Raw genomic sequence first — 23623 nt, forward strand, 5'->3', positions numbered from 1 at the left:
GCAGTAAAAATTAAAATATAAACAATAATTCTAAAAGTCCAAAGAGTGCTGTCAAAATCTACATAAATAAAAACTCATATAAAAATTTTACTAAGAAATTACTTTTAGAACCCTTGAACTGATCAAAATCTTCATGTTCTTAACTCAGTCTAGGAAACCACTGATTGTGTACTAGTTTTCCCTAGCCAGACACTGAACTTCAGAGAAAAAAAAGGTATATTGCATTACAGCTAAAGTGAACCAAAACTCTTGTTCAGAATCACTGAAATTCTAAATTATTATCCAATTAATCAGATTTCATAATATCACTGTAATTTTGATTAAGAGCAGTACAGCATTTGCAGACAAATGTTTATTAGAACAAAACTCATCAAAAATGAAAAAATTTTAATAAAATAACCCATTATTATAGCAAACAACTTCTAGTCAATATGTATATTCCCACCTAAAGTTTTAACTTTAGTTATCAATTGTTTGGTTAATCACTGCTTATTCCTCTTTTTTTTTTTTTTTCAAACAGAAAAAGAGAAAGAAAGGAGCAGACCATGCCTAGCACCTAGTAGCTGTAATGGATGACTTTTGTGACACGTAGGAGAGGCCTAAACCCTGACAGCAGGAATGTGTCGTTCAGACACTGGCAACCCACTTTGGCTGCATAGATATGTCAACACACACTTCACCAAGATGGTCAAAACAAAGTCTGGAATATGTTCTATTGTGTGAACAGAACAGAATGGGAGTATTTTTAATAATAAATCACTTAAACAAGTGAAGGCAGCTGTCAGCAAGGTATGAGCTTCCAACATGAAGTACAAAGAAAAACATGCACTGCCATTTACAATCAGAGCAAGCCTGAAGGCCAACCGGCTTTGTGTCAAGTTCATGTGCTGCCTAGTATTCCACCCTGCAGAAGGAATGTGCCAAAGACATCGGAAGCTCTGCCTCAGAGACGGTTAGAAGAAGGGGAGGAAAAATGACCTCTTAAATACAGCCTCATTAAGGCTTCAAAAACCAAAAACATAAGAAAGTTCTACGTGTTTCTTAATGATAGAAATCATTACTTTGCAGTTTTCCAACTACTGCCTTTAAAATATATCTGATTTATAAGAGAATGACAAAAAATTTGTAGTATCTCTATAGGAACATAGTGTGTTATAATCTTCCAGAAAATAGTAATTTGAAAGAAAAATGATTTTTACACATTTCTATTTCGGTCAAAAGGAAACATAATGTATAATATTTGCTCCTGCAAGCCATATTTATGTAAGCCACATAACATAAAAACCAACCTGTAAGTTTTCCATTGGCATAACCATAGCTCTTTGCAGCTGGACGAGGTTTATTTTTTGCATTTTCCAACCATTCCTTAAACTTTTTCTCTGCTATTTCCTTTTTTTCCTGTAATTCAGCTTGCCGTTGTTTTTCTTTTTCCTTAAAATGACAAGACCAAAGAATCTCTAGTGATGTTCTGTAACTAAAAATTCTATTCAAATTCCACTGACTCTTTTCCCCAATAGCTTCCCACCCCAATGGCTTACTAATCATAAATACTAAATCACATTTCTATAATTTGATAACAAAATTTAACATGATCAGGGATGTAATCTAAAGGTGGCTGCCTCTAAACAAGACATCAAACCCAAGAAGAAAAAAAGCAATTCGCTGTTTTCAGATAGAATAGTAATTTATAATAATGTAATAAGACTTTCATAAAAGTGCATCAAAAAATATTTAAAAGCATAAACAATGAAAAAAGTTTGAACCTGACTGAAAATATATCAATAGGCTTATAAATATTTCTCAACCTAAGAAAATCACATATGCATATTCCTTTCTGAAACTTCCACATAGGATAAGTAAGCAGGGACAGCTTCATGTATTTATTTTATACTAAGGTGGTGCCAATTTTCTATTAGAAACTTTTTATACAATATAGTTGGCACATCTGAACACCAAAGCCATATATTCCAACTGGTCACTTTAATAAAAATACCTTTTCTTTCTTCTTCTTCTCACATTCTTCAGCATTTTTCTTCTTTAACCATTCTTGGTATTTTTCTTTTGCCTTTTCTTGCAAATGTTCTTTCTCCAGTTCCTTTGCTGCTTTTTCCTCCATTTCCTTATTAAATTTTTGTTCCCTTTCTTTTCTTTTCTTAAATAAAAATGAAGGAATTTTAATTGGAATATCTGTAATTATGCTCATACAAGCAAGGAGTGTTGTATGCAGTAATTTTCTAAACTTCAGTTATTTCTTAAAAGAAGTGGTAACATAGTGGTTGACACAATGTAGCTTATGAAAATATACAACATAACTACAATCCCCTGGTTGATTTTAGTCTACCAGCTTTGCTATAAGTTTCATGACAGTAACAAAGACCTTGCCCAACAAAGTATACTCAGAACCTGTGACAGTACTAAGTAAACAGTAGGTGCTCAATAAAGATTTGTTGATTAGTGAACAGAAATTACAACCTGTTAGACTGTTCTGAATCTTGTGTTTTTTAGTAGATGTTTACCTTCACTCTAAAATAGGAGCCATGTATGTACATTTCCTGACAGTTTGCCTATACAAATACTTAGATAAAATCTTTGCCATCTGTGAGCTACAGAGGATAAAAAAAATAACATTTTGGACTACTAAATACTGTTATAAGGGCACATACAGACAAATCTCTAGCTACATAATTCTTATAGCATCTTGTAGAATACTTTAATATAAGCAATTCAATTAACACTCAAGTGACAAACATCGGTTACATACAGTATAGTCAGGTGCTATGCAGGAAAGATAGGTCTTAAAATTCAAAGCCCGGAATGCATGGGTGGCTCAGTTGAGCGACTGACTCTTTGTTTCAGCTTAGGTCATGATCTCAGGGTCGTGAGATCAAGCCCCGTGTGCGGCTTTGCTGCTTTTCTCCCTCTCTCTCTGCCCCTCCCTCCTGCTCTCAAAAATAAATAAATCTTTAAAAAAAAAAATCAAGCCCAAGTCATTCCCCAAGATGCTATGTGTACTTCTCTCTTGCTGGGCAGCCAACAGCTGCAAAAAGGAATACTTTCTTGTTGAGAACCCAATTTCCATTGAAACAATACGGGACTTTAACTACTTCATAATGTCAGAAAAGCTACAAGATTAAAAAGGATCTTGTAGCATATCTCACTCACTGTCTGACTCATGAGACTCCTCCACAACCTCATCAACAAGAAGTCATCTAGTCCCTACACTGTCTTCAATTATAACAGCTAACACTTATTGAGTGAGGACTCTTCCTGTTCCTTTTGTGTATACTTTATACATATGTATTATGTCAATTCTTACAACCACAATATGAGGTAGGCATGATTATAATCTCAATTTACAAATGAGGAAATTAGCACGAAGAAGTTAAGTCATTTGCCTAAAGTCACACAGATGGTAAGTGGCAGATCACAGATCATACAGACACCAAAATGAATGTTAAAAATAATTTTATGTCAATTAATTCAATTTAAATGGAATGTCAAAATTCCTTAAAATGTATCATTTTCCAAACTGATGAAAAAAGAAAATAGAGTATCTGAATAACCCTCTACTTGTAAAAATAATTCAGAATTTAAGACTTTTCCACGAAGAAAACTCCAGCCTGTAATAGCTTCACTGCCAGATTCCATCACACATTTAAGGAAGAAATAATATCAATTACTACACAAAGTATTTCAGAAAACAGAGAAAAAGGGAAAATATCCAAACTCATTTTAAGAGCCCAGTATTATTCTGATATCAAAACCAGGCATGGAAGTCATTATATACTAACAGGAATAAGGCAAGATAACTGTTCTCATCATCAAAAACATGAAATTCTTAGGAATACATTTAACAAAAGATGTATAATACCACTGTACCTTGAAAACTAAAAAACATTATTGAGAGAAATTAAAGATGACCTAAATAAATAGAAAAAAAATTATGTTTATAGATTTAAAATTTGATATTACTAAGATGGCAATTTTCTCCAAAATGATCTATATCTTTAATGAAGTCATAATAGTGTCAGGATTATTAAAGCAAACATGATCAGAGAAATTCATAAGCTGATTTTAAATTGCATATGGAAAGACAGAGAGTAACTAAAAATAATTTTGAAAAAGAAAAAAGTTGGAGGAGTTACACTACCTGATTAGAAGAATAAATTCAATAATTATAAAGCTATAGTAACAGGCTAGTGTGGTACTGGCACAGGACTAGACCAAAGGGAGAGAAAAGAGTCCAGAAACAGACCCATACTTATACAATCCATTGATTTTATTTATTTATTCTTTTTTTTTAAAGATTTTATTTATTTGAGAGATCGACGACCAGCGAGAGACGGAACACAAGCAGGGGGAGTGGGAGAGGCAGAAGCAGGATCCCAACACAGCAGGAAGCCCGATGCGGGGCTCGATCCCTGGACCTTGGGATCACGCCCTGAGCCGAAGGCAGATGCTTAAAGACTGAGCCATCAGGCGCCCCAAGTCTATCGATTTTTTTTTTTTAAGATTTTGTTTATTTATTCAACAGAGTTAGAGACAGCCAGCGGGAGAGGGAACACAAGCAGGGGCAGTGGGAGAGGAAGAAGCAGGCTCATAGCGGAGGAGCCTGATGTGGGGCTTGATCCCATAATGCCGGGATCACGCCCTGAGCCGAAGGCAGACGCTTAAACGCTGTGCCATCCAGGCGCCCCCCAAGTCTATTGATTTTAAACAAAAGTGCCAAGGCAATTAAATAGGGAAAAGATTACCTTTTCAACAAATAGTGTTAGAACAACTGGACATCCACATGCAAAAAAAATGAACCTTGACCCTTAACTCATACCACATATTAAAATTAACTCAAAATACACGTATAGGTAAAAACTAAAGTTCTACAACTTCCCAAAGAAAACAATGGAGAATATTTTTACACACTTGGTGTAGGCAAATGTTTCTTAAATAGGACACAAAACCCACAAGCTACAGAAAAAAAAATTAAAATATGGAACTTTATCAAAATTTAAAACTTCTCTTTAAAAAAAAATACCATTAAGGAAAATAAAATGGGAAGAAATACTTGCAATACATACATGTGAGAGGACTTAAAGGAATATATAAAGAACTTGTACAGCTTATGAATGAGGCATACAATTCTTGCACAAAATGGGCAAAAATTTAAGCACAAAACAAACACAAGAAATGAGATGTAGAAATGGTTGATAGTGTTATAGACTGAATCGTGTCCCCCAAAATTCTTATGTTGAAGCCTTAACCCTCAAAGTGACTATATTGGGAGATAGGACCTTCAAAGAGGTCATGAAGGTGATTAAAGTCATAAGGGTAGGGCCTACTCCCAGAAGACTGGTGTCCTTATAAGAGGAAGAAGAGACATCAGGGATATTCATGCAGCGAGAAGGGCATGTTAGGGTATAGAGAGAAGGTATCCATCTTGTAAGCCAAGGAGAGAGGCCTCAGGAGAAACTTTCACTGATAACCTGCATTTTAGACTTCCGGCCTCCAGAACCGTAAGAAAATAAATTTCTGTTATTTAAGCCACCCAGTCTATGGTATTGTGTTATGGCAGCCCTAGTAGATTAATACAAGCTTATGAAAAGATGCTAAATATCATTAGATCTCAGGGAAAAGAAAATTAAAACAATAATGACATACCACCACATAGTCACTAGAATGACTTAAACTGAAAAAGACTGACAATATCAAGTTTGGTTAGGATGTGGTGCAACTGGAACATTCATACAATAATGGTGAAAATGTAAAATGATACAAGCACATTAAAAAAAAGTTTAGCAGGGGTGCCTGGGTGGCTCAGTCGTTAAGCATCTGCCTTTGGCTGCCTTCGGCTCAGGGTGTGATCCCAGGGTCCTGGCATCGAGCTCCGCATCAGGCTCCTCTGCTGGGAGCCTGCTTCTTCCTCTCCCACTCCCCCTGTTTGTGTTCCCTCTCTTGCTGGCCTTCTCTCTCTCTGTCAAATAAATAAATAAAATCTTTAAAAAAAAAAAAAAGTTCGGCAGTTTCTTTTAAACACATACTTACCATACAACCTGGCAATTCAGTTCCTAAGCATTTACCCAAGAAATGAAAACAAATGTCCACAGCATGGCTTGTACATAAGTGGTCAGAAAATTTTATTTGTAATAATATCCTAAAACTGAAAACAACCCACTTTTCCACCAACTGGTCAATGGATATACAATTTGTGGTACTGTACAGAATAGAATACTACTCGACAATAAAAAGGTACAATCTTAATACCAGGAAATTTTAAAAACAAAAGAGGCCCAACGCAAAAGAATATATATTCTACGATTCCATTTATATGAAATTCTAGTAAAGGTAAATCTAATCTACAGAGACAGAAAGCAGATTAATGGTTCTCTTGGAGCTGGGGCTAGTTGGGGTGGGGAACAGGGGTTGAATCCCAAGGAGCACAGGGAACTTTTTGGAATGGTGGAAACAGTGTATATCTTGACTGTGGTGCTGTTTATTATACAGGTACATAAGTTTGTCAAACCTCATCCAAATTAAGACAGGTTTATTTAACTGTATGTAAATTATAGCTCAATGAAGTTTCTTTTAAAACATCAAAAAGACTTTCTGTAGAATTTAAACTAGAGAACAGAGAATGGAATGCCTTTGGTTAGCACACGGAGAACAGAGCAGGCACTCAGAGGGATGTACTAAGACAGAGCAGCCAGCGACTAAGTGGCTTCAGGTTTTCTGGCACTCCAGTTCTATACCACACAGAGCAGAATAAATCTTCCCTTTTTTAAGATGGGGCCCTGAGAGAACCTTTGTTTCTTGCAACAAAAGGAAACTAACAAAATAACTGGCTACTTAAAGTTTCTGAACTTCTCTTTTGGTTCCTTCAGTAGTATCTGGAACAGTAGAAGTGTTGAATGCATGAATCATGCATTCGATAACAGTGTTATATGCTTTATCGATCTGAATTAATGTTTTACATTGAAAAATCAGTTCCATGTTTTAAGCATTAAAAGTAATTTTATTTTTAAATATTTTTGAAAACAATGAAGGTAAATAAGACCCTTTCACAACACATGTGATAACACACTGTAAAAAAAAAAAAAATCTAAAAAATGAATTAGTATGGCCACACAAATGTAAGAGTACCAGATGAGATAAGCCATTTTATTTGAAAAGGACTTAACAATTTAGTGTCATATTAGAAGAAACCAACTTTGCTAATGGACACATAAATTCTTTTTGTCTGATTTTTTGATAGAACACAGCGAAAATGACTTAGAGAAAATTATGCCACAGATATAGCTAAAATGTGAATGAAGCTAGAGGCAGCAAGGACCACACACCATGAAATGTAAACAGAGATGCCAGACGGGAAGAGAAGAACCAGGAGAGCAGTCTTTACAAAGAGAGGTAAATCTAACTGAGACTGAAAGAGGAAATCTGATAGGTCTGAAAGAAAAAAAAAAATAGAGTAATCAATTATTCCTTAACTTGAACAAGAGTTCTGCAGAATAAATAAATTTAATTTCTCAGAGCTTATTTTTGAACCATTCTCATACTTATGGAATCTTGCTTTCAATAACTGGTGATTTATGTCAGGACAAACCATTTCCATCCAAAAGAAAAAAAAATTTCTTTTTCTCAAATAACTGGATCAGATCTACTGACATTAATTAAAATAGAGACTATATCATCTCTCAGCAGTATCTTACATTCTTAGACAAATAACAACTATGTTTGACTGGCATGGTAAAATGAGCTTAATGGAGTCAGAAGATAAGAGAAGCTTTTAGAGGAGAGAGCATACTATTCTGTACATGTTTTGTTTTATAGCTATAAACTGCACAAAATATCACACAGACCTTGCAAACAGTCACACAGATTTATTCTGATTTGGACACTGATTCACACAGAACTTTCTTATTGTATTATGGAATGAAGCAAACTTAATAATGATTTACTTCTGAAATAAAGAATAAATACATTATGGTTATAACAAACACATGTCCAGCCAATTTCCTTCTTACAATACCTAGATGACAGAAGCTATGTCATCTTCAACTTACTGAAATTATTGACCAGGTACTCTTATTAATGCCACTGAGCATTAGATTCAATAATAATTAAGGACAATTAGAATTAAAAATTTAAAACTCTGTCTTACAATCTAAACATCTGACTAAACTCATAAAATTGGATCAAATAATAAAAGCAATACCATTCTAAATAGGGTGAAAATTACAATAGAAACCAAACAGATAAAAAGATAGGTATTTTCAAAATTTCTAATTTGTGATCTAATAAAAGAATGTAATAAAACTGATAGATAATGGATTTATTCATTCATTCTAATAACAAATGCTTACTGTATTATAAAGCATCATGCTAGATCTTATAATGGATAAAAAGTAATGTAAAAAATAATTCCTACTCTTAAAGGTCTTAAAATTACAAGGAAGTGAAGACATACGCAAAATCCAAAATAGTAACAAAATATATACAAAATACAAAGTGATATAAATTGAACCAGGATTCAGAGAAGGAAAGACTTTGCAAAAGAGCTGTCACATTCTATTTCTAGCATGTGATCAGTGAATGATTCATGTAGGAAATACTTTGAGTTGGATAATAAAGGGAAAGGTAGGGTGGAGGATATGATGAGATTCCATGCTGATGAAGTATAATATAAAAAAATAAGGAAGTGAGAAACCGAATGGAAGTGTTCTCAAAATTTCTCATGAATACATATCCTTGGGGAGTGGGGAGCACAGTCCATTGCCTGAGATTTCTCTGAATCTATTGTGTATCTTAAAAATAATATAAAACTTACATTCTATCCCCATTAAATATCTACGCTTGCTTTAACATGAAAATAACATTTTTCCTCCCAAAAATTTCCAGTAAAATTAATACTTGAAGAAGATGGACCATGATTATCCTATGTGTGCTCCCCAAAGAATGCTAGTAAGAAGCCACAGCGTAAGATGAAGAGAACCACAGGTGGAAGAAGACATGGCTCAGAGAGCAGAGAGTAGCAGATCTTTAACCAGCCAGGCTAGAATTGTTAAAACATTATTCGGAGGACAGTAGGAAATCATAAAAAATATATTTTGAATTGGGGAATGACATTCAACTTTTTTAGCAGGATCAGTCTGGCAAAGCCACAGAGGATGAATTCATTGACTCAACAAATATTTTCAGGCATCTGTTATGTGTCAGGCACTGATCTAGCTGCTGCAGAACTGAATAAAACAGACAAATGTCTCTGGTCTTATGGATCTTATATCCAGTATGGGGAAATAAACAGTAAATAAGTTAAAAGGTGTTAATGAGACCAGACAGGAAGAGATCGCAAACAGGAGAGTGGTGATGATAAAGGAAAGGTGGCGTGAGGGGAGGTCACAAACAACAGAATAACTTTGACTATGCCTAGGTAACTGAGATGACAGTAGTACTAATAACAGAAATCAAAGGAGAATGGGCAAAAATGGGTTGTTGTAGATTTGCAGGTTCAGAGGTGCCTGCCAACCTAAGAGATGGAAGTCTAAGAATCCAGGGAGTCAGGCCAAGATACAGACTCCATGACTACCTGCTGCAAGACACAAGGAGGCCACATGAGGGAAAAGGAAGAGAATCAGAGAACAAAGGGTAGAAGACAGAGACTTGTTATATGTCCATGAAGGCAGGGGGAGGAAATCAGGTCAAAGAACGAATCTGAGAGAAAATAACAAAAACCTAGGTTATGAGGGTAATGAAAAGGAGACTTTGCAAAAGAGCTGTCAGTATGTGGGTGCAGATATTTTTTCTCCTTACCTGTTCATTCTTTTTCTGAACCCATTCCTTGTGCTTTTCTTCAGCAATTACCTTTCTTTTTTCACGTTCTTCCATTTCTTTTCTTTTTTCTAGCTGTTGATTTAATTCCTATGGATTTTTATTCAAACAAAGGCAGCATTTAATAAAAGTACTCAAATCACATATTAAAAACAAGGCTGACATTAACCATATTAAACAAGAATATAATTTCCTTTATAAAAATACACCATTAGTGACAATAACTTACTTAAGTAACCAGTCTATGATGAAAAGAAAGCATTGGTAAAAACTATAAGTCATTTTTTAGAAATGCAAATAATTGCTTGGCAGCAAAACACTAGTTTCTTAGACTAAACTTCAGCTAAATTACCCTCATTGAAATCAACTTTCCCACACATAAATTTTGGCATCACTGTATGCTATTGGCAGAAGCTCAAGAGAATTGCAACTTTTTTTAGTTATAAAAAGCTTCTAGATTCTTAATGCAGATAAAGAATTGGAGTTAAATAATCCCTAAATTAAAATTCTGATTCACAGTTAACCAAAGAAGAAATGTAAAGTAAAGATTCAATTTTCTTAAAGAAAAAAAAAAGAATTCAGATTTTTCTTCACTGATTTTATAGCTGCTGGAGTGTAAAACAAAACCACATTCATATCCCAGATTATTTAACTGCCTTGCTGTCACTCGAATCTACACGTTTGGGCATTTCCTCAGGAGAAAGAATGTAGAAGGTATGGCCAAATAAAACTTAGAGCTGAATGCCACCACTCTGTCACTCATCAGTTAAATTACTGCATTAGTTGAGAATGCTGTTCAAATTAGACTCCTAGGACTCTACTGCCATAATTACTGGTTATTTTTCTTCTCTCTCCTTAGATACTAATAATCAGATACTTTTATATATCTTTCCTTGGACCTCACTCCTCCTCCCCATCCCTCCCTTTCCCAAAGACCTCCCTACATGAGCATGGGTGCTAGTGGGAAGGCCAATTTTTCAACTCTCAGATAATTCCAGTGTGTTAAATGAAATGAAGATAAAACTTGACGCCAAGAACGTATTTTTTGGACTTTAGAACAACTGGTGGCAGGATACCTGTCTTCCATGACCTCTCATACTAAAATTCTGCTGCACAGAAAACAGCTGCCCTCACTCATTCAGAAAGTCTTCCAACTTTTAAACACTATACACCCCTCACTGCCTCAAAAAGTAAAATATCCATCTGGTTTTTAAAGGGATTCTTCATAACCTTTGCAGAGGCTATGCCTTGATTATTCACTTAATGCTTTTTGATGCAGTGTCTACTGGAAAGTAGCAAGAAGTAGATACAGATGAAATTCCAGATGTCTCCAATCTAATGTGATTCTATATACACAAAAGAATTAAAGCACTACATTGTGAGGAGTTGTGTTTAACGGTGGGAAGGGAAGGGAAGATGAGATGAGAAACAGTGTGGACTGGGGTGCCTGGGTGGCTCAGTTGTTAAGCGTCTGCCTTCAGTTCAGGTCATGATCCCAGGGTCCTGGGATCGAGCCCCGCAGCAGGTTCCCTGCTCAGCAGGAAGCCTGCTTCTCCCTCTCCCACTCCCCCTGCTGGCGTTCCTCTCTCGCTGTGTCTCTCTCTGTCCAATAAATAAATAAATAAGAAAGAAAGAAAGAAAGAAAGAAAGAAAGAAAGAAAGAAAGAAAGAAAGAAAGAAAGAAAGAAAGAAAGAAAGAAAGAAAGAAAGAAAGAAAGAAAGAAAGAAAGAAAAGAGAGAGAGAGAGAAAGAAAGAAAAAGAAAAAGAAAAAAGAAAAGAAAGGAAAAGAAAAGAAAAGAAAAGAAAAGGAAAAGAAAAGAAAAGAAACAAACAGTGCGGACTAGGGCAGTCAGAAATGAGTACCAGAGACAGTGAGGAGATGGCTTTACTTGGCGGGGGAGGGGCGGGACAACTAGAAAATTAAGAGTGTAGTACGAACTAGATAGGAAAAGGTCTTTCGAGACGAGCAGAGTAAACTAAACACTATGAAGCGGAATACAAGGAAAGGCGATGATTCTGAACCCTTAAAGGCTGCAGGCTGCATTTGAAGGGAGGAAAACATCTCTGAGGGAGCTGACTAGGAGGTTGCCACGGTGTAGGAGTTGTGAGGGGGAAGAAGGTCTGAGAAGGAGTATGTGTGTATGACAGGCTAGATAGAGATCTGACAACCATATATCCAACACTTTCCGAAACAGTCTTATTTTATTTTCAAGGAAAGTAATTATTTAAACATACAACTAATAATATGATTGATTATATTTATGTACCCTTTTAAGATTCTTCACATAATTAAATTCAAAAATCAGGGGGAAAAAGGGCAGACTTTGTGTTCACAAATTTTAGTTGATGTAAGAATTAAAGATGAAGGGTCAAAAGTACCTAGAAAATGCAAAACTGACCCAAACTGTGCTCTACTCTCAGAATGTCTGTTCAAGTAATTTGCTACGCCAGAATACACATCCTTTCTGAGACACAAACCCCACCCCCAAACACACACATAAGGCAGCCTCTCTCGGAATTCCCAGCCTGAATGTCTCCACCTGTTCACCACCAGGGCATGCCTCTTCCAGACACAGCCAGTGTCCTCTCCCACAAGGCCCCTAGGACCTCTTCTGGGAGACCACTGAGTTTCAACAGGATTATAGCTAATTTCCCACACACTGAACACTTGATTATGGAAAACCAAAATCCAAGGAGGACCCTAAACATACATTTTTATTTCAATAGCTTTTGCTGACTTTCAAAGAACTTTTTACCACTGAGGGTAACAATCGGGAAAAGTGACAGTTTTGAGTTTCACCAACTCTAAACCCTGCCCTATTTCTTTGTTAAGGGCTGATCAATGAAATGGCCATAAGCAGGAAGGGGAAGAAAAGAAAAACCACAAACTATATCATTTTTTATAATTTAGAACAGATTGTATTAAAATGTTAAAGCAGATGTTAAAAATCAGAATTAACCAAAGGTTATAGAGAATTTATGGCAGTCTGCTAGAGAATTTTTTTAAATAGAAATTTAAATATAAAATATATATGATCTACAAAACCAATATGCTAGTTTTTCATAATACTAGTGTTCAACATTTACTATATTTATCACTCAACATTAGTTACAAATGTAAAAAATTTTGTAAGCAGGTAATTTTGATGGATTAAAATAATATTTTAGAATTTTTTTTAATTTTTTTAAATAATTTTTTTAAAAGATTTTATTTATTTATTTGACAGAGAGACAGCCAGTGAAAGAGGGAACACAAGCAGGGGTATGGGAGAGGAAGAAGCAGGCTCCCAGCGGAGCAGGGAGCCCAATGCGGGGCTTGATCCCAGGACTCTGGGATCACACCCTGAGCCGAAGGCAGATGCTTAATGACTGAGCCACCCAGGTGCCCCTTTTTAAATAAATTTTTAACTCAATCTTACAGAGATGTCTGAAACAAACATCTGTCTAAATGCATGTTGCTGAAATAAAATTTATGAGAAGAAATGATCTTTTTAATGACCCAATAATCCTTCAAATTTTCTTTTAAGTTTTCAAGGAAGAAAATAAGACCACTGGGGTAAGTTCAAAATTAAATACTAAATCTGACCCTTTTATTTCTACAATACATCTTGATATTATGGAAAAAACATTTATTACATTGGAAGTTGAAAGAACCAGGACCCAGTTACAGCTCTGCCATGAAATGAAATGTTGGCATTTCTGGCCCTCAATAGGAATGAGATGAATTGTTCCTTATGGTTAATAATCTATGCTTTTAATGATATGATTTGTAAACAAATTAAAGAATGCAGTAAATTAGGACAGAAGAATAAAAAAAGCATGACTTAGAAAATAAAACAAGAAAAAGGCATGAAAAAAATGTGAATACCACAACAGCACAAAATAAACTTTTAAAGTGAGTAGTCAGCCTATATGTTATGATATCCCTGGCATGACTGATACGCTAAGATTTACACTAAAATATTTTAATTGCTTTAGAGTTAAGTTATGAGGTAGCCATAAGAAATCTCAAACTACTAAATACGTGAAGAGATTTTAATCTTTCAACTAATTATACTCTGCTACACGCTCAATCATTGTGGTAGGGACTTCATATTCATTATTTTAATCTGTTATCAAAACATATCTTCAGTAGTTATTATTACCGTAACAACAAATTTTCACTGAATGTTTCCTATATACTACACTGTATCCTTATGTTCACTTAGCCCTCATTAACAACACTATAAGGTGAATATTATTCTCCCCCTTTCATTGATAAAGAAATTGAGGCACAGTGAGGTTAAGTATATGTCTAAGATCCAAGTTTTAAAACCAGGAAGTACAGCTCAAGAATTTCTGCTTTTACCACTCTAGGATGGCCTCTCTAACATCTGGTTTATAAAGAGACTGAGGGTTCAGAGAAGTTGGGTAACTTTCCCAAGGCCACAGAATGGCAAGGCTAAAATTTCAGCCTTGCTCTATATGACTCCAAAGCCCAGAATACCTTATGAATTTTTTGTAATTCAATTAACTTCTTTTATTTTACAGTGACTCTAAAAACGACTTGAAGTGGTCCTCCCTTCCTTAATGTAACGAGAGAATTCTAGTGAGGTTAGAGATAAAGCTAAATACCATAAACTGAACTCCACTTTACCAATGGCTCAGTAGATCAGTGTTTTTGAAACTGTGAGTCTAAAACCAATTTAGTAGGTTATGACTGGCCTTTAAAAACAAAACAAAAAAAAGGAAAGAGAATAGCATACCAGGTTTTGTCCAAAATTAAGGTATCATTTCAGATACGTATATGTATGGATTTGTGTGTGGCACAAAGCAAAGTAGATTTCTCACCATGAACAAAATATTTTGAAAGCTACTGCACTAAATAATGGAATTAGTAATGTTAAAACTTGAGGTTAAGGGTCTGGGGTCTCAATAATACACACTAATTCTGAAAATAAATGAAAAACCTTTAAGAAGGCTATGAATAGCAATGATATCAGTAACAACACTAATAAAACACCACCAGTCACCATATTTTGTCTCAATTAAACCTCACAAAAATCCTGTGACATAGGTATTATTTTTATTCTTATTGTAAAGATAGGAAATTAAAGCAAAAAAGTTTAAACAAGCCCTCCTGGCAATAAATCTTAAGGTGCTTCTCAAGTCCTCTACCCTTCTAAGAGGAAACAAGTACTACTGTGCACTTTTAAAGGAATAAATTTATTTTTTAGAATATAAATATGCAATAGGGAAATAGCAGAATGCACTGGTTTCTACAGTCATTTGAATCATGCCAAGCCTCCTGAATATGTGACTGCCTATTTGGTTTGAAATCCATTGCAGAAATAACCAGTTTCAAAACTGATACGGAAAATCTATTCCAAGGAAGATCATGGAGGGCAATGCTTTAGATCCAAGGATTTTTATGGCAACATAGTACTAACAGATTAAACTTAAATATATGACAATAGTGAACCAACTAACTATATTCTAGTATATATCTAATAGATTTTTTAAAAGATTTTATTTATTTATTTGAGAGTAAGAGAGCACGCATGCACATGTGCGCACGGGGGGAGGGGCAGACAGAGAGCGAGAGAGCCTCAAGCAGACTCTACTCCCAGAACACAGCAAGATATGGGGCTCAATCTCACGACCATGAGATCATGACCCGAGCCAAAATCAAGAGTCGGACACTTAACCGGCCAAGCCACTCAGGCACCCTATATCTAATACATTTAAAATATATCTTAATAATCTTGACCAGACATTTAGAAATGATGTTGTAAAAATATTTAATGATATGGAAATACATTAACAGTGTAACAGGTAGAAAAAAGGGTACAAAAAAGTTTGATCCTGTTTCTTTAGAAACAAGACATACCCCTCACCATTCAAATCTACTTGGTTTCTGTGATCAGATAGGGAGAATTCAGATAGTGAGTCTGGATACTAGGGGATGCCAAATCATCCAAATCTCTTACGTTGCTAGTTTCTCAACAACAAATAGTAAGAGTTTAAAAAATGAAGGATTCATGTGAAAATGTATCTCACACTACTTTTTGAGTTTAGAGAGTTCAGAGACAATCACGAACACAGAGATGTCCATAAGTGAGGCAGGGCAGCACAGAGAACTGAAAAACCTAAAAGCCCAGCAGATTCTCACCTCCCCACACTCACCACTCTAGTGCACATGCTCTGAGTAGTGTTAGGGTAGACTCCAGTCTCTATTTCAATTTCGGTTTCTCTTTCTTAAAAATTTTTCCAAGTAAATGCAGTTGCGTTTACTTTCATTAAATGTATATACAGTGAAGCTCCACTGTATGTATCTTCATTTACACATTTGTAGATTTTTTTTAACATACACAAAAAAAAATCTGGAATGCTATATGCAGTAATATTAACCATGATTACCTTTAGGTGGTGAAATTAGAGATTTTAATGTTCTTAATTATGCTCAGCTGTATTTTCCAAATGTTCTTGCAGTGAACATGTATTACTTTTAATATAAGAGTTACTAAAATGGATACAGCAAACTGATACAAATAAATGGAAAAATTTTATTTTGAGGGATAATAACATTAACATTTTAATTTTGACAGCAGCTCTAATTTGTGAACTCATAGATTAAGCAAAAAGATACTGTCTAGTTTTACCTCCAGAGCTTTCTGTTGCAGACGGTCACGTTCTTCTTTTTCTTTGCCAACAAACCACACTTCCCATGGTGTCAGGCGGCTTTCTGGTGGGCGCACCTGTTTCTGTTCTTCTTGGTTATCTTCTGATTCAACCACACTATTCCAAAAGAGAGGACACATAGCATTTGTACTCAAAACTCTTTGGCTTCACATTAAAAAATCACTTAACTATACAGCGAAAGCAGGATTTAGTAATAGATTAACAATGCTGTGATTTTTATAAATGCATATATATGAATTAATTATATATAAATATACACTTGAAAAATCATGAACAGTAAGCTCACTATTTGAATTAGTTTATCTATCAAACTGCCTTGGAATTCCTTCATCTTCTAAAATCACACTATTTAAAAACCCATTGGGATAACTCACACCCAGTCCATTTGCCTCAGTGACAACAATTTTTTGTTCTTAAAAATCTCTTATCTGGACAACTAATTACAACACATGATCCTAATCATATCCTGGAGCAGACTTTTCCCTTTTCCTCCCTTAACTGGTTCAGGGGAAAAAAAGAATATGTGCATATATGCAGAGAGAATGATAAAGCAAATGTGTTAACAATAAAGGATTCTGGGTGAAAGGTGAATACAAATTCTTTTTTTTTTTTTTTTAAGATTTTATTTTTAAGTATTCTCTACATCCAACAAGAGGCTTGAATTTACAACCCCAAGATTAAGAATTCCATGCTCTACCGACTGGGCCAGCCAGGTACCCCAGAAATTCTCAACATTTCTGTAAGTTTGAAATTGTCTTGAAATAAAGTTACAAAAAAAAAAAAATGGCTCTTGTATTCTTTAATGTTTCAGTTGACTCCCTTTTGCCAATTCTTCAGCCAGGATATCTACAACTCTCCATTTTGGTTACAGCATCTCTCGTATGCACCTCTGTCAGTCTGTCTCATCTAGGTACATGTAAAAGTAACTACTCACTTAAACTCAAGAGAAGGGGGCTGGGGAAATACTGGGCCTCAGCCAGATACTTGTATACCTCATAAAACTGACCAAAAGAGGAACCGTTAAGACCCAAGGAAAGAAAGGCTGTTCAGGACCCAAGGCAGCTCTAAAGACTACGTGTTTATAGACTCAGGTCCTTTGTCTCTTTAACACTCCTGCTTCAGGCCACCAAATGCCTCTCCCACCACTCTGCACAACCTTTTCTACCTCATAGCATCAGCTTACTCATTTTCTTCTGCTGTTTTCTTCATTCATCCATGCCCTTTTGCAATCTGTACTCTGGTGGGAAAGAGATAACTGCTGATGTGTTGTTTATTTCTTATATATATATCCTTCCTTCTCCAGACTTTATCTGCTCCCACGGTCTCAACTATCACTAGGTGCTGATGATCAGTCATTCCAGGCTAGATCTTTCTCCTGAGCTCCAGACTTCTTTCCAACCATCTGATAGATGGCCCCACTTAACTATCCATCAGCGACAACGAAGTCTAATCTTCTACCCTCTACCCACTACCCTCTCCACCAAGAAAAATTTTACTCCACCTCTTATAATCCCATGTCAGTGAAGAGTACCAATACCCACTCAGCTACCCATGTCAGCAACCCAGACCTGTGACTCCTCCTGCGCCCCGTCCAGATTTAGTCCCCCGACCACCCACACCCACATAATTACCTAGTCATGTTTATTCTACTTCTTTCCATTTTCTCAAGCCATTCTCCTCTTCAACCTTACAACCACTGTCTGGACATAACTGGCCTTTCTCCCTGTTTCAAACCATTTTCCCCAACTGTTGCCACATTCATCCTTCAAAGGCATCCTTCTATCAGGTCACTCCCTACCTCAAATTCCTTTGTGGCTCCTTTGCCCACAAGATGAAATTCAAACTCCACAGCCTGACACCCGTGAATTAGCTGCTGCCTATCTTCCCAGCCTCTTCTTACACCAATGGCTGATCTGGACTATTTTGGTTTTGTTGAACTTAAGCAGACTGATGAATGTGCCATGCCCTTGTGCTCTGCAGCTTTGTCTAAAACTGAAATGCCTCCATCTCCACATGTAGCCATGCAAGGGCTTAGATTTGGGAATAAAACATTTGGGGTGAATCTCTACCTGCTTCCTCCTAGCTAAGTACATTTCTTAACCTATTCAAGCCTCCGTTCTCATCTATAAAATGGAAATGGGGGCAGAGGCTCCCTCACAGGCACTACTGAACAAGACAATCTACGCTAAAGCACACAGACAGAATCTGGGCACTCAGTAAGCATTCGACACATGTCATTTAGTAGGAGAAGGAGGAGTATGGCTAATTCCTACTCTCCTTTTAAGATTCAACTCAGGCACTAATCTTTATTGCCTCACGGTAAAACTCTGCAAAAAATCTGGACTAAGTACCTGGGGCTTTCTGTCACTTGTCCATCTCTGCCATAGGCTATGAATTCCTTACAAACAGAAAGCATGTTTTAACTCATTTTTTATTTCAAGAGTCTAGCTTAGGGCCTAGAATATAGTAATCTCCTAAGAAATGTCTGCTGAAAGAGCACGGTAAATGTTTAGTTTTGGGGGTTTTTTTAATGATATTTTAGGGGTACCTGGGTGGCTCAGGTGGTTAAGTGTCTGCCTTCGGCTCAGGTCATTATCTCGGGGTCCTGGGATCAAGCCCCGCATTGGGCTCCCTGCTCAGCGGGGAGTCTGTTTCTCACTCTCTCTGCCCCCCCCCGACTCGTGCTTGCGCTCTCTCTAATAAATAAAATCTTTTAAAAAATGACATCTTAAATATTAAATTCCTTGCCTTAACATTTTTAACAAATAATAGCGTATACACTACAGAATGTATAGCATGGATACTACAGCTTTACCCATAATCAAAAGAGGCTTGATAAGCAGCTTTTTCTGACTAAGATATTTATTAAGGCATGGTTTTCCTAATGGATAGAGTGATATAAAAACTGGGATAGAGATGAATAAACAGAAGGCCCAAGGCATATTATAGAAGACTCCAGGAAAATACTTGTCATCATTTATCTTTCCTGAAAGGAAATGCTAGGTTTTCTGAAGCATTTGAAGACAACTGCTGCATCTATCTGTTCTCTAGGAGCGGGAATTAGACATTCATTAACACACATCTATTGAGCACCTAATATGCATCTGACACTTGCCGTACACAAGGCCTGTCAACTCCTGCATTCTTTGCAGGCCACATCCCATCCCTCTGATTCACAGGGAATGACCTGTGATAAGGCTGTGATAAGGAAGGCAGCCTTAGACCTGAGATGCTACCAGCTCACTTTGGCTTTGGCTAAAGTGAGACAAAAAAAATATATCTGGCTCTTCTCCTGAGCTCTATTTGGTGAGGGCTTTGGCTCTTGGAAGCTAATGCAAGGTCTTAGTAGCTGAGCTGTGGTTTTGATAGCCATCATTCCACAGGTGGCTAAACTGTACCTACAATGCTCAGTGCTGTTGATTAGACTCAAAGGTACTTTCTAAAGCCTTAAAATTATTTAAAAAATCTTTGGGACCAACTCAACTGAAGAATGCCTACAAAGACCCACATGAAAATGGACTCCTGAAACTCTATCATCAAGTTCTACTATCAGGTTGATCAGAGGCCTACTGTTGCTACAACCAGTCTGGACAAGTGGCTTGCTTGGTTACTCTTACTGATCTCCATTCCCATCAATGTACTTTTACTTTTCAAACTCACTGCTGTAACTGTGTGAGTCATTTCATATGGTTCCATATTCCACTCACTCACTGGGTATGAATGCTTTACACTAAAGGGGCTATGTTGCTGCTTAGACATAAAGCATAGGTTCTTTGGTCTGTTTCTAAGATCTCCCATACTATGCCTTACACAGCTTGACAATCAGAAACTTGTAAATGCTTTCTGAAGATAACATATGAGTCTATTCAGAAGGGGCCTACACTACTAAGCCTGTCTCAGAAAGTTATTCCTGAAGGGATAAGCCCTTTGTTCTTATTCCTATATACCCAATAATAGCCATGTAGCATAGGGAAGAGAGAACGTGATCTGTATACCTCGGTACTAAGCCCAGCTCTGCTAATAACTAGGTATATGCCTCCGAATCAGGCTTTTTATTTGTATCCTGAGCCAGTTCTGTTATCTGTAAAATGAGTAGCTTAATTTAGGCTTTAATTTCATGAGAGTAGAGGCCATGTCTACCTTGTTTATGTCCCCAGTATCTAGACTAGTATATGGCACAAGCTAGATGTTTGCTGAGTAACTGTAGAAATAAAAAAACTCAGATGATCTTAATATCTTTGGTTCTAACATTCTCTGATTCAATGATTTCTATTCTACTGTTGAGTGCGCAGACCAGATCCAACCTGTCTGTGGATGCTGAGGTTGACATTGCTAAGCTGGGCTTCAGCTCCTCATTTATGACCCAAAATGTATACATACTGCTTACTACAACCTACTTCACTGGCAATCAGGTTTTTTCAAAACAACTACAGGTACTACTAAGGTGCAGTAAACAATTTTGGTGTTAAGGGTTTGAACAAGAGTTCTGGTGTCCACAATCTTTTGAATATTCACAAAATTCCCAAAATGGTAGCAAAATTTTGTGTTTTTGAGACTACGTACGTTTTTCTGGGGAGTGAGGCTGTAGCAATCATATTCTCAGGAAAAAGGATTAAGAATCATAGAAAATCTGCAGGCATGCGTAAGCATTGGCCCACAACTCTTTCTGTGCAACAAGGAGCAGCACCTCAGGAGGGAGGTGCCTGCAGAGCCTCTGAGGGAGGCCCGGTGGGGGCTGGGCCGCCAGAAGAAGGGACTTAGAAGGGTCTAAGGACTCTTGAGAGGGGCTGCATGGGCCGGCGGCCTCGGGTTTACCTGGCGCACCCCTGTAACTCCACTCCTCTCAGGCTCGACACCTTAGCCTGTGAGTCATGAGCACCTTCATCCACGTCTTCCTCATCCTCCCCGTCGCCATCGTCGTAGTCAAACGGGAAGCTCTGGTGGCCCAGGGGAGACAACAGCGACAAGGTGGAATTGCTGCAGCTCAGCGGCGGCGACGGCGAGCACACCGTCACCGGCTCCAGGCCCTGCCCCCGGGCGCCCGCCATGAGGACGGAGAAGGAGCCGGAGGAGGGCCGAGACCTGGACCGGCAGTCGGCGGAGGACCGAACGTCGGAAGGTGGCGAATCAGCCCCCCACCGCCCGGCCGCCCACATCGGGCCCGCCAAGTTCAAACTGGCGGAGGGGCGGCGGGGACGTGCGCTCCCAGCAGGCCCCGCGCGCGCCGGGCCGGCCTATCCGGTCGGGCACAGACCCCGCGCTGCCATGGCGACGCGTGAAGGCCGCGAGGGCTTTGTCCGGGCCTGCCGCGGCTTGCTGCGCACGGGCTTGCCTCTCTCGGCCGGCCCTCCCCCTCCCAGCCCCGCCGGCGGCTGCCGCCAGAGACCGTAACTGCGCGTCTCCGCTCACCCGCAAGCTCCGCTCCCGGCTGACAGCTCCGAGGGCACGCGTCCCTTGTCTGCTGTGGCGCAGCAGGTCTCGGGTGCTAGAAATGTGCTGTCACTGAGCAAGGCAGAGCAAGAGGCGGAAGCCAAAACTACCCGCGTGTCCTTACCGAGTCAGGGTTATAAGGATCAGTCGTGATTTCTCTCAGCTCACAGCCATATTTTATGGGGAGAGGAGAGCGAACTTTGTCCAAGTTTCCAAGTGTATCCAAGAATGCACTTTGGGGACAATCTTCCGTTGTTTGGTAGCACCTTGCTTGCCTGGCATCTTAAGGTAACTAGTTTGTGCGTGTAAATGTTGAGGTCTTTTTGAGCCTCCAGTTTACTAGGGCCTGTGCTAAGCACTAGAGATGGAGGAGTAAGAGCCCTACCGTCACACGTTCCTCATTCTTTTGTGGTGTAGCATCATACCATTAAAATATTCTGTGATATGCATTTTATTCATAATAAAAAAATTTTGTGGGACCACGGAAGGAGCACTGTCCTCTCAGGGATTGGAAATAGGGATGAAGGTAGCAAGGAAGAGGTGAAAATAAAGCTGGATGCTTCATTCCTGCTGACAAAACTGTGTACACTTGTAAATAAATAGGGTTTTTGTCCAGTTTGTAATGCATATTACTAGTCGAAATATCAGAGTGAAAACCGACGAAGGCCAAAATAGCACACAAAATTTGTTATTGACCAGAGTGATAGAAAATCCTTGATAAAATTTAGGTGTGCAAAAGTTGACACAGGAGAATTAGATATGGTAGAAATAATGGCAACCAAGGGCAATTCTGAAGGCAGTAGGTATAATGAATAAAATATGACATGGTTAAAACTTTTAATGCAATGCTAGGTTTTGTTAATTTTGTTAAAATTTTCAGTAAAAACAAAATGAAAATGGAAGAAAATTGGATCAATTTAACTGAGTAATAAAATTAATCAAGAAATAAAACTGGCTTAGTGGTTTACATTCTCTACCCCAGTTATTCAATTTTGGCCTATGTGGTTAAAACCATTTATGAGAACCTCCCTAGAATCAATAACAGCATCAAAAGACCTAGGGCCACTTCAGGGCTTCATAGGAGGTAAATTTAAACTATTCCCAACAGACGTAATCTGACATTACTAAAGCAAAGTAGGAAAAAGCACAAGTCTTAGTAAAAAAGGGACCTGGATTTAAATCAGTGACTTTTTTTCTTACTCACTTGGTTTCCTTAATCAAGCTATTTGGCTTGTTAAGTCTTAACTTACTCCTTTGTTGCATAGGGAAATAACCTACCTCCCAGTCATATAATAAAGTTTCTGGCATAGGACCTGACAGAGAAAATGGTAAATGATAAATATGTCATTTAAACTCCCAAACTTTCCCACTTTAACCTCTTGGTATAGGAAGCTAAAATGTCATATACTTCTCTGCCTCCTCAAAATGTTTCATGAAACAAATTATGTCCTTTCCTTGATGCCTCAGAATCCTGACAATAATGACCAACTACTGCATTATGCTGTAGCAACACTGGAAATAATGAAGCAAAGAGATTCATGGCATGGGTGCTGGTACGTGAACATAATTGAGTCCTGTGGTCTCCTTTCTCAGTGTCTTGTCATTGCTGAGACTGAGAAGCCATAATCAAGTTTGGTAGAATTTTTTTAAGATTTTTTTTTTTTTTTTTTGAGAGAGAAAGAGAGGAAGGGC

At 37.6% G+C, this 23623-nt stretch overlaps 1 protein-coding gene across 7 annotated transcripts in view; it reads right to left on the reverse strand.

Moving 5' to 3' along the window:
* CCDC34 (coiled-coil domain containing 34) overlaps positions 1-21720 on the reverse strand; it is a 260224-nt gene extending 238504 nt beyond the window's left edge. For 6 of the 7 annotated variants that reach the window (XR_015721549.1, XR_015721546.1, XR_015721547.1 and 3 more), the window contains exons 1-5: positions 21317-21720; positions 16462-16597; positions 9802-9909; positions 1994-2152; positions 1290-1431 (exon numbers count right to left, since the gene is read on the reverse strand). Coding sequence is in view for 1 of the 7 variants with exons in the window: in XM_045808595.2 (XP_045664551.1) it covers positions 1290-1431; positions 1994-2152; positions 9802-9909; positions 16462-16597; positions 21317-21657 (886 nt within the window). In the remaining 6 variants the exon portion in view is untranslated. The remainder of the gene's footprint in view (positions 1-1289; positions 1432-1993; positions 2153-9801; positions 9910-16461; positions 16598-21316) is intronic. The other variant, XM_045808595.2, reaches the window with a different exon arrangement.
* Between the last annotated feature and the right edge of the window lie 1903 nt (positions 21721-23623).

This window comes from Ursus americanus, chromosome 24 (assembly GCF_024610735.1).
Source record: "Ursus americanus isolate L20-20 chromosome 24, mUrsAme1.1.p, whole genome shotgun sequence".
Lineage (NCBI taxonomy): Eukaryota > Metazoa > Chordata > Mammalia > Carnivora > Ursidae > Ursus > Ursus americanus.